This window comes from Petromyzon marinus, chromosome 5, assembly GCF_048934315.1.
Source record: "Petromyzon marinus isolate PM22_M1 ecotype Great Lakes invasive population chromosome 5, UKy_Petmar_22M1.pri1.0, whole genome shotgun sequence".
NCBI classification, from domain to species: domain Eukaryota; kingdom Metazoa; phylum Chordata; class Hyperoartia; order Petromyzontiformes; family Petromyzontidae; genus Petromyzon; species Petromyzon marinus.
In genome coordinates, this window is record NC_133671.1 from 9,245,197 (window position 1) to 9,257,091 (window position 11,895).

The 11,895-nt window shown below is 43.7% G+C and overlaps 1 protein-coding gene across 1 annotated transcript; it reads right to left on the reverse strand.

The window, feature by feature from the left end:
- Positions 1–866: 866 nt before the first annotated feature.
- Positions 867–10,159, reverse strand: LOC142915416 (uncharacterized). Its single transcript, XM_076061238.1, has 9 exons — positions 9,832–10,159; positions 6,822–6,958; positions 6,534–6,659; positions 6,051–6,186; positions 5,053–5,134; positions 4,312–4,484; positions 3,463–3,523; positions 3,159–3,276; positions 867–2,508 (listed from the first exon to the last, which is right to left on the reverse strand). The coding sequence occupies exons 2-9, from the start codon at positions 6,956–6,958 to the stop codon at positions 1,554–1,556; spliced, it is 1,788 nt and encodes a 595-aa protein (XP_075917353.1). The 5' UTR covers positions 9,832–10,159; the 3' UTR covers positions 867–1,553.
- Between the last annotated feature and the right edge of the window lie 1,736 nt (positions 10,160–11,895).

Consider the following 11,895-nt stretch of genomic DNA (forward strand, 5'->3'; position numbering starts at 1 on the left):
ATCATTGATAGTAAAGGGATTGGTGATAAATACCCGTAGGCAACGAGATAACACACAAACATAATCACACACATTAATCATGAAAAAAATGTGCACACACATTCTTAATTACACTTAACACGCATATTTAGTTGATCACACTTACTCTTTGGTTCTTTCGGTAAAGCCACGTAGAAAGAAAATTATTTATGAAATTTATTTTCTTTCTACGTGGCTTTACCGAAAGAGCCAAAGAGTAATTCCTGCAGTAACGAAAGCTTCAAATCAAGTTTGAACCACCTCTACGGAGAGGATGTAAGTTTGTCTTCTCTCTGTGTGTGTGTCAATGTCAAATTTCACGCAACTTCTAATTTAGCAATCTTTGGAGACGTAATCAACCAGGCTATGCTTTAACTGTGTGTTAGCCGACTCTCTGCGTTGGATTGCATAACACTTCCTAATTTTACTAAATTTGTCTTCTCAAACTTCCTATTTCTCTCTCAAATGTACCAGGCTCTCATAGGGTCCATTCGCTCTTTCTCTCCCCAGGCCGCTTCGGGGTGGATTTCCACACAGCTCTCTCATTGACATGCTAATTTCTCTGCTCAAGCAGACCCACATCTCTCTCTGCCCCCCCCCCCCACCTCTTCTTTCTCTATTTAAGGCCACGACATAGAGGCATTGGGTCTCTGTGTCTCTGTGTTGTCTCTCTCTGCTTGTGTGTCTGTGTGTCTCCGTGTCTGTGGGTTTGTCTCTCTCTCAAATTTAGTTCTACCTGATGGCGGTTGCTTGTGTTGCAATCGAAACGTCGTATTCTATTATTTTATTTATTTTCTTTCTATGTGGCTTTACCGAAATAACCAAAGAGTAATTCCTGCAGTCACGAAAGCTTCAAATCAAGTTTAATCACACTTAATTACAAATATTAACACATTTTACATAAATGTTCATTTTTTTATATTTAATATTTACATTTTTTTAAATCATAATATATACAACAATTCCCACTCACAACCAACATCAGTGACGATAATCTGAATGGGTACTGGGCCTCCCCTAGGTCAACTCGGCCTCAAATGAGTACCTGGTGCGATGTGTGTAAACATCGCTACTGGGGAGTCAAAGGCGGCCTTCATAATCGCTGTGAAGGCAGGCTACACGGGAGATCGTTGTCGTGTATGTTTTTGTGTGAGTGCGCTTACATGCCCCATCGTGTGTGTGAAATTGTTGGGATCGTTATGCGCCTTCCGACAAGCACGCCAGCATCATCGGGAATCAAGGCAAGTGAAGTTAAAACTGATTTTTCTTTCTATTTACCAACATTTATTTGGTATGTTATGTATAATATAGTATTTATTACAGTATAAAATGCAAATGTACAATATGTCCTATGAGTTTAACAATGTTTCCCTTTTTAAAACGGTAACACAATTTATAGCAATGAGTTATGTGCATTTAAATATAATACATTTTTGGCGACCGACTTATAAACCGTTCGACTTATGAACAGGTCCCAGGAATGAAACCTGTTTATAAGTCGAAGGCTGCCCATATATTTTACAATATTAAAACATTTAATCCCCCTCACCACTTCCCCCACAACAACAGACCAACTTAACAAGAGCGCGTCCGAACCGATGCAATCTCTTGCGGATGGTTGGTGATTGGGATTTGGGGACCTCAATAATTTTTTCTGCACTGTCCATGTCACTCTGTACCATGGCTTTCATTTGTTCAGAATCGTGAGGCTTAGAGTCTGCCTTAACCGTGCTCTCGGACTCCAGGAGAGGGTTAACAGTGTCGTCTGCGTTTATAGGCAGAGACAATATGGAGCACATGCTCGTCTCGGCTCCATTTTGGGTCGTCTCATCGACTGCCTCAATTGAAATAGGAAATTCCTCAACATCCAGAGGCTTGATGTCCAAATTAATTCTGGTCTCCGACTCTGGGAGGGGGTCAGCAATTGATGCTGTCGAAGACACAGCAGTGTTCAAATCTTCCACCTGAATGCTGCGTTTTATGGTGGATGTTGAGCTGGTGGCTGTAGGAATCTCCCATTCCAAATTGGTTTCGATGAATGACCCGGAAGAGACAGAAGCCAGGAAGGCGTCAGTCCTTGGCTGAATGAAGGGGACTGGAACGGCGGCTGGAGGTGGAAGGGAAATGGCAGTGGACACCTTAGTGGCCAAAATGGATATTTCCACTCCGGAAGAGCTGCTGCAAAATGATGCGACTGGAATTTGTCTAGGAGAAGTGATTTGTGAAATTGAGGGAAGGTGGCAAGGTGCTGGAGCCGGGATGGAGACGTCGTTGGGGTCCGAATCCAGCCAGCATAATTTGTAGGGGTCCTTTGTCTTGGAAGTGAAGTTGGTGGGGTTCAGAATCTGGAAGGTCTTGGTTGACGGAGCCAGATGGGAGTTGATCTTGCTTGCTGGTGCTTGGTGAAATCCAGGTGGTGGAGCTGGAGCTGCACTCATCCATGGGTGCTTGAGAGCACTTTCCGGAGTTAGACGGTCATCTGGGTTCCAGCTGAAAACAAAGAGACAAGTACCGATGAGAAGATCAGCAAAATATACATACCCACATTACACATTATAGTGATACAATAAACTGATATCCACTTGACAAAGTAAGGGTTTGCAGGTATGTGAAGTTAGGTATGGTAAGTCCTCGCTCAAAGTGTGCTTACACAACGCAATATTGCTAAAATACATTGCTTCCATTTGGGAACGGGTTTTCTGAGTGGTTCATGACAAATTACTTTCTTCAGCTGCGTGGCTGAGCAGTATAGGAATTCTGGGGTTCTGCGCGGAATCATATAATGATATAGTACACGTTGGCATACCCTCATCACAGTTCTTTTTCTCGCCATGGGATGACTGTAGGCTAATTTTATAGTGCAAATGTGCATGGTTTTTATTTGTTATCTCTGTAATGTGTAAACGGTCATTCCTCACTAAATGCATTTTTTCTTAATGCAACACTTTTCATAAACGCATCTAATAGCGCGTTAAATGACGAACTAGAGTACTGCATTGTCCTTTCATTCTTTACCTAGTTTCTTCTGCAGAGAGATGCAGACTTGCTATACTTTGCAAAGGGATGCGTATTTCCTTATGATATAGAAACTGACTTGAATTTGTTAAAGTTGAGGGAAACTCAAAGAGTGGGACACTCACCGTAGGATGGAGCTGATGAAGTCCAGGAACAATGGGTCTCTCGTTTTCAGAAACTCCTTGAGCGGGCAACACTGAGGGGTCTCCTGCAGACATTCCTTGGTCAGTTGCCCAAAGAAGTCTGCAGTGGGTACAATCGCAAACGATGTCATGCATTAGAATATTATTCATGTGCACAAGGCTGTGATGTACAATGAAGGCTGTGAAGGACGTGGGGAAACAACCCAACTTTCACGTCATTGTGCAGCCAGACGAGTGGTGTTATAACACCTAATCGCATATTAAAAATAAAATTTGCATTACTCACTGAAATACCGAGGACCGTCTGGTGCAGCGTGCAGCATCATTAAGGGTGGTCTTCCCACAATCTGAAAATAAAAGTCACATTTGCTCTTACTTCATTGGAGAGTTGAGTTTTTCTTTACGTATTTACATGCATGGTTTGTATCCTATTGATTAAATTATTCGTAATTCTAGATTTGAAGCTTCCGTGACTGCAAGGATTCATACTCTTTGGTTTTTTCGGTAAAGTCACGTAGGTAAAATAAAATAAATAAAAACAACGAAATTAAATCACGACGTTTCAGAGGCAACACAAGCTTCCATCTTCAGGTGGAACAGTCACAGCAAAATAGCTGTATCAAGTGACTGTTCCACCTGAAGACGGAAGCTTGTGTTGCCTCCGAAACGTCGTGATTTCATTTAGTTTTTATTTATTTTATTTTACTTACGTGACTTTACCGAAAAAAAACAAAGAGTATAAATTATTCGTAATTGAGTAAACACTTGAAGTCACGTAGAACCAAGCTGTTTCAAATTTTAAGTTAACTCAAAGTAAAACGATCACTGAGGCAGCAGTGATCGTAGCCTGGCTGCGCCCAGAGTCAGTGGTAAAATTCTGCATTCCTCTATGGCAACGGCGAATCTACGTCTGTGTCAACCAATGTCGACTTCCCCAACTAAGTGGCACTCATTTTATCGACACTGGAGGGGCTGAAACCCCCCCCCCCAAATCAGATGTAAACTCACGACCTTGCGATCGCGAGCCAATTGCTCAACCGCCTGAGCCAACACAGAACCGCAACAACCAATTCAAACGTGAAACACTTTCCGTAATAAAATAGTTAAATCAATTGAATTAGGAAATGAATCTTACCTTTGTGATCCCAGCGACCTCCTGAATCGTGCTGGTTATTGGCAGCAGTCGCCTCGCAACAGAGATCTCGGCAAGTATGTAGCCAGCAGCCCACATGTCAACTGCTGTTCCGAACGGCTGGGCCAGCAAGACCTCTGGAGCCTGGTATCCGGCCGTCCCAAATGAATGGTCGGCTGGAGAGAAATAAGAATACAGGTCTTTCATAGCTGAGCAACTTTTAAGTCTATGTCACTCTGCAGCACAGACACTTTTTAAATGAATTCCATCAACTTTCTCGGTTTCATTATTGGCAACAAAAAAAAGTACATTCAGTCGCTTGATATATCAGATCCCGCCATAGGTGGGCATTACTAGGTCCCAAGGATAAATGGACCAGCTCTAAAGGGTTAAGTGGACGATCGGAGTCACAGTTTTACTGCAAGAATCTCCAATGTGCTCTCGCCCTGTCCTGCATGATGTGTGAAAGGACGTGATTTTAAACGGCAGTGGACATTCCCAATGCTCTGTTGTGAAACGGAGATCGCAACGCGTTGTAATCATACCTCGTGTGGAGCTACCATGCACGGGCAGCACTGTGTTAAGCTCTTGTAATATCACATGTTCATTTAACATTAGCATCGTTCACGCAATTTGCATGAAAGATGCTATAGAAAACAAAACATTATTATTCCATATAACAGGATCGGTAGGAAGATTTAGAAATGCTACGGTATGTATAAATGTATATAAAGTGTAACTTACGGGGTTCATTTTCAAAAAAACTTCCTCCGAAGTCGGCCAATCGGATGGCTGCCGTGTGGTGATATTTCACCAAGATGTTTTCCTGAAAGAAATATAAGGATGCAAGCATTTTTTAATATATTTTATTTAACCAGACGAGGGTCATGGAAAATGGCGTTCATTTTTGCACTGTCCATCTAACGTTATAAGTGTTCATGCATGATCTATGTCCGTTTGTAATGGAGAGGGAGGCAGGGGGATCAATAACTCTCGTAAAAATGATCCAATATGAAATCTTGCAATGAAGTTATTCATGAAAACAAGACGCTTATAATGAGAAGAATTTCCACAGCGACTCTGCTCATCGGCAATAACAGAGTTGTTCCGCAATGCATGATGGTAAAAAAAAAACTAAATAATTACGTATAAGAAGAAAAATAGGGCCACGGATCATGGGTGTTTTTATAGACTCGACAGTTCCCATGGATAATGGGAGTCATGGGTAATATTGTCACGGATAAGAGCGCCACTGTATGAGGCAGCTGTGATGAGAATTAAACTGGCCAGTGTATGTGCATCATGCAGTGGATGCCCATGAGGCACATAAACTGCTAAATCTGCTTAAAAGATCACGGTGAAGGTGCAGTCCTGCAATTACTTGCTCAACCCTCTACTTCTAGAAAGGCCTCCGCCATAGCTAGCTGAAGAGAACCCCTCTAGATGGTTTTGGGCTCCTGTTACCCAGCGTCAAATGTCTCGAAAGAAGGGGAAGTACCCACACTTCACCCCGCCACTCGTGACATGATTAACTGTGACCTACCTATTTATACTCATGGGTGTGCAGAGGTGTTGGGTGGGTGGGATTTGAGAACCCATCCACTGTTATAATTGCCAATCCGGAGGATCAATTTAACAAATTTCCTCTGGGTTTAAAGTCTAGTGTGCGATCCATGACACCATGGCAGCGTCCCTTAGACCTGCTTAATTCCTCTAAAAGAAATGTAATGATAAACCCTTACCAGCTTGAGGTCCCCATGGACTACGCCATTCTTCTTCAGGAAGGCCAGCACTTCCATCAGGGACCGGGCGTATCTCTTGACGCAGGACAGAGTAAATGCTCCCTTCGAGTTCACCACGTTAACGAGGCTGCCCATGCTGATCACAGAAAATGAACACAGTGCAACATGGTTAAACAGCATGAAGCACAAAGTCACCAGCTCATCCACACATGCACGGCAAGTACTGGAACACTGAGGGTGAGGTGAGGCATTCGACGGGTAACAATTACTTGAATACATGCTGACTGCAGAGTTTTTACCACTGGGCATGACTGGGTCCCGAGAATTGGCAAACCAGCTAATAAATGGTTAATACAGCTACTTGTTAACAATGCAGTGTAGCACAGCTAAGGATTGAGTATTGATGTGGATCAATCAGCTGCCAAGCTTATATTTGTATACATCCTGCAAGTGCCACGGTTGTAATGGACTTTGTGTTGTTACCTGATGTAGTCCAACACGAGATAATGGTAATCTCCCACGACGAAGTCTTCCTCGAGCCGGATGATGCTGTTGTGTCTCAGCACTTTGAGGAAGAGAGCCTCGCGATATGCTTGTGCTTCCGTGATGCTGCGTGAAGAAATACAAACACTTATGAGAATGTTGGAAATTGCATCATCATTAAAACGGAAAACGTATTGCGTCTTGTCTAGGTAGGCACACGTGAGTTTCTCTTACAGGAAAACTTGTCAGTGAAGATTGTCAAGCACATCATTACTTGGTCTATCTCACCTTGATGTGATGTCAATCATCTTGAGGGCCATCTGCTTGTGGTTCCTGTGGTCCCAGCATCTGAACACCTGGCCAAATGTTCCTTCATCCAGTTTTTCCAAAACCGCATAACGATTGTTGAGGAGATTAGTCGCCATCTGGTCAAGAGAGAGTGTTGCAGTAAGAGCAAGATCAATAAGTACAGTGACAGTTTCGATAGTAGCTTCCTAACCTCTCATTACTCTGAGTGATACAGCAGAAGGCCTACCTCTAAATCAGTTTCAATTTATAATCAATATGAGGTTAACTCAGCCCAGCATTCACCTAGGGTTGATAAAATAGGACCCGCTTTGTGAGTCAAGAGAGGTTGCCTCATGGAGAGACTGGTCCTGGCCAGAGAAATTTGGATTTGACGGCACTTGCTCATGGCCACACATGGAAGTTTGTGAGTTTATGTGAACAGACACTTTGATGATTTCAATTAATCAGGGCCTATTAACGGGTTATGCCATTAAATTGGCCAAATAAGTGCTCAAATGGTGCTGAGCAATTGTTGCACCCAGTCTCTTCAATTGTAAGCAAGCACAGCCCTGCAATTGCTTGCTCATACAGCTTATGGTGAAAGGGCCTCCACGAGAGGGATCTCTATAGAGTAGTCTATCTGCTCTTTCCCCCTAATGAGACGTATTGATAGAGGTGGGAGTCGCCACACTCTACCACATCACACACGACTTGCTGCCAAACTCCGAACTGCGGTGTAACATTTTCACTTCTGGGTGAACATTAAATACACCCAAGAGGAGGATATCCGTGGAAATGGAGCAATCAAATCAGCTCGTTTGTAGAGACTAGATGGATTGTTGCTTCGAATGACTTTAGGGGGATAGTAAAGGCTTATCAGACCTTCATCCACCAGTGGATTTATCATGTCTGATGATAACCTTTATTTCCTACTTGCATACATTCCTCAAGTTCATGACATTTCTCTCCCTTATCTACTCCTCTCATATCGCTAAATAGGTATCTCTTACTCTTTGGTTCTTTCGGTGAAGTCACCTAGGTAGAAAAAGAATAGATCACGACGTTTCAATTGCAACACAAGCAATCGTCATCAGGTGGGACAACCACAGGAAGAAAAATGTACCTCCTGTTTATATGTTTTGTCAACTCCCTTTTCATTTATTTATTGCCTATTTATCTCATTCATTCTACGTATCTTGTCTACAACTCATATGTATGTTCTAAATCTTATTTGTATCTAGTTTATCTAATTTCACGACTTATTTTTGTCTGCATCTCATATCATATCCCTACATGTCTATCTCTTGTATGTGTCTCATTTCATCTCACTGCATCACTGACTTTTTATCAGGATGGTGCTGCTGCATTGGGATGTTTGAGAAAATTCCATTAATGTGCGATTCGCTTCGTGTTGGGATGAAACGAGGCAATCCATAGAAAAACCTCATCGTGCCGATAACACGAACAAGCTATACACTGATGGATTAATTCCACGAGTCTCTATGAAACTAAATGTCTCCCATTTCCCTTTCCACTGGCAAAGTACAGACCTCCTACATATATAAAATTGCGGTCTATATCATTGCTATATGTTTCATGAAAAAAAATGTTTATTTTGAAATGATATCTTTTTAGTGACTTTCTCATCTCTCCTATAACTTGCACTGCGTGTTCTTGTAACTTTCTGACCCGCCCCTACTGGACATCTGTGAAAAAGAGCTTCATAGCTCCTCGGATTTTATCCAGGATAAATAAAGATTCTAATATTCTTTGGTTCTTTCGGTAAAGTCACGTAGGTAGAAAAAATAATAGATCACGACGTTTCGATCGCCACACAAGCAATCATCTTCAGATGGCTTTACCGAAAGAACCAAATGGATTCCTGCAGTCACGAAAGCTTCAAATCAAGATTAAAGTGAATCAGAAGAATTTTTTAAAATAAAAATGAAAACCACGACGTTTCTATCAGAACACAATTGATCGTCTTCAGGAGGAAAGAGGGGGAGGTCACCGAAGGCAACCGTTTTGAAAGGTTTCTAAAAAGTGGGCGTGGCACAAGCGCTGTGGCGGTGAATGCATGGAACATGCAGTGCCAACAAAATCTCCTGGTGTCAGAACGAAGTGGGCGGGGTATATGTGCCCTGGGGTAAGGTAACAAAAAAATCAAGTCATGACCCAAAGTGGTTGATGACATCTTTCCAATGATTGCTGTCTTTGTACGCATTGTCTCGGTTGAAATTGTGCCTGTATATATGTATGGCTTCACGAACGAATCTTTGTTGATATTGGAAAGTACCATCGTCTTAGAGAAATTAATTTCGCGTGAGCCAGCCACATTAAAATAATTATCAGCCACGACAGAAGTATTGCCTTATGCTCACGAACACGGTTCGAGACATGTCGCTTAGTTTCCCCAATGTAACTGCTGCCGCAGACACAGCTTAGGGACCAGGCTGTCTCGAGGATAGCGCTGGAGTGAAACACAGCCAAGCTCAGACCGCGAGCTGTGGTTCACTCCAGCGCTGTCCTCGAGACAGCCTGGTCCCTTCACCTGATGAAGGCCGCTTGTGTTGTGGCCGAAACGTCGTGATTTTTGTTGTTTTATTTTTTACCAACGTGACTTTACCGCATAGAACCAAAGAGTATGAATTTTCACGTGTTTTTTTGCGATTTTCACTCCTCTCAGCAAGATAAAGTGACGTTAAATTATATTTTTATTTAAATTTATTTTAATTTATTTACACATTTATTTTAATTTATGTAGTGTCTAAATTATTTTATACACCCTCATTAATGTATAATATGCCATATTAAATATAATTTCTTATACTCTGGAAAGGATTATTTCCCTTTATTTCTCACGGGAAAATTCGTTTGGTATTCGTCATTTTCGGTACAAGTCCTCCTAGCTTCGGGGACGAATTTACGGCGTATACCGAGGTACCACTGTCCTTGTAATTTTGGTCTATATAACAGCTTTATGTTTTCCTTAATAAATATAAGTTATTACCTTGCGTTGAAAAAACAAAAATATCTTAAAGTTTGGGAGACTTGATTCTGCTGCTCGCGGCCGTCGTGGGAGCCCAAACGCGCTCCAGGTTGTCGTCACCAATCAAGTGACGTCTGAGTGACGTCGCCCCGCCCACGTGATGACGCTCGGCTGTCCAGCCCCTCCCCCTTCCGGTGTAGCCACGCCCCCTCCAAACTGTGGCCCCGCCCTCCCACGCCACTCCCCCAACACGGGCCAAGCCTCAATGGTGGCCACTGTCTCCCCCACTGTCACGGCTTCTGTACATAGACGCCCGCGTTTTGTATCCGTGTCCTCCCCACATCTATTCCATCTCCATGGAGAATCCGGGGCCGTGCAAGAAAGCTCGAGATCTCCCGTGGCGGGGTCCGTCTCCCCCCGCCTCAGCATCGCGTCCGCGGGAATCGCGTGCGCGCGGCCTAGTATTCCGCGGTGCCTACCGCGTTGCCTGGACTCTGCGGCCGGCCAAGGCGCGCGACCTGCTATGGAAATTATCGGGGAGATGTGCGGGGTGTGTGGCAAGTGTTTGAACGGGTTTCGCTTCTCTCACACACTCGTGTCTCTGTGTCGTGAGCTCTCTAACTCCGTGCTGCAGGTTCTCACGCTGGTGGCTGTCCTGTACGTGGCGCATAACCTAGTACTGTGGAGCGAGGGTTGGTGGGTCACACACACTGTTATGGCCACTATAAATGTGTTACCTCGTCTGCTGTGCAATATTCCTTAAGCACCCTGAACTCGTTCTCTGCGATACCGATAATGTTGCTGTGCTCACGTACCACGGACCTTCCCTTCTAAAGTATCTGGTAAGTTGGCTACACGGAATCATTTGTGCAACATGAAATAAAATGATAACTCAAAACACATTTGTCTTGTATCAGAGTTACTTCCTGACAGTGATCTGTTATGATAGTCCCGAGTGTTGTAGTTTATTTGCACGTGTCTCTGTTGCTGTTTGTGGTTCTGTGGTGTTGTGGTCGTGGTGGTGGTGGTGCTGATCTTGTTCGTGGTGGTCTAATTGTGGAACGAGTGCTGTGGTTAGGTATTCGGTTTGTGTTGCTTGTATTGGTGGTGTTGTGTAGGTGGTGATCGTTTTATATGTATGTGTTGAACTTTTTTCGTTTTGTTGTGTTCGTAGAACAGGCTGCCCGCATTCAGAGCTTTCAATTATCAGGACCCATGCCAACCATGCTTAATGCATTTGTAGTGACTTAACTCGGAGACGCTTAGACTTGGAGGCACTTCTTTTATTTAACCGAGCACCCTTTGCACAATACACACCCTACGCTGGTCCACACTCGTCTGTCGCTCGCTTATACACAACTCTACGTGGTTTTGCTAACCTATCCACAACACGAGCCGTCAAGCACTTACGGTGCTGAACCGAGACGGCCAACTACTGTCTAGCAGCGCAATATCGAGTGAAGACGACAGCGACCATGGCGACGATCTTCAACAGCACGACGGGTATCCCACTCCAAACGACAGCCCCGAGCTCTCGCTCAGGGCCCCCTTTTATGCTCCCAGCGTGGCCTCGCTCCGCCCCGGTCGCGCCCTCCAGAACTTACCAGCGGGTTCCCAGGGCTTCCTCCTGTGCCCCCTTCTGTAACCTTTCCCCCAGATATCCCCCTCTGGTGTATCGCCTGGCCTGTTGTAAGCCACAGATCTTCTTCCCCGCCAGCATGCCAGCGCTATACTGCTAAATGTATTATTCTATGCCACTACACATTGATGCCAGGTTTTTGATATTTGTATTCACCTGCATACACCGATTGTACCACAATTACATTGCTTTGTGTACCTGTGCATATGCAGGTCTGTTAACCAGAATTTGTATATTTTACATATTACAAATGCATAATCACAGACTCGTACAGGCATGTTTAAAGAAAATAAACTAATTTAGATCTATTTGGAAATCCACTGTTGTATGAAGACCTCCCCACGCTATGTCGGCCCTAGATCACTATACTTCACCTCGCTGGTCAATGCAGATTTAGAAAGGGTTCCCAAAGACCAGTTCAGATAACCGCTTGCCTCTGATGTGAA

Bases quoted from the DNA above. Each gene is read 5' to 3' on its own strand.
- LOC142915416 (XM_076061238.1), bottom strand. From the start codon at position 6,958: ATGGCGACTAATCTCCTCAACAATCGTTATGCGGTTTTGGAAAAACTG. The intron at 6,660-6,821 runs GTGAGATAGACC...TTCTTCACGCAG, and splicing joins ATGATTGACATCACATCAAG to CATCACGGAAGCACAAGCAT. The intron at 3,524-4,311 runs GTAAGATTCATT...TTTTATTTTCAG, and splicing joins AGGTCGCTGGGATCACAAAG to ATTGTGGGAAGACCACCCTT.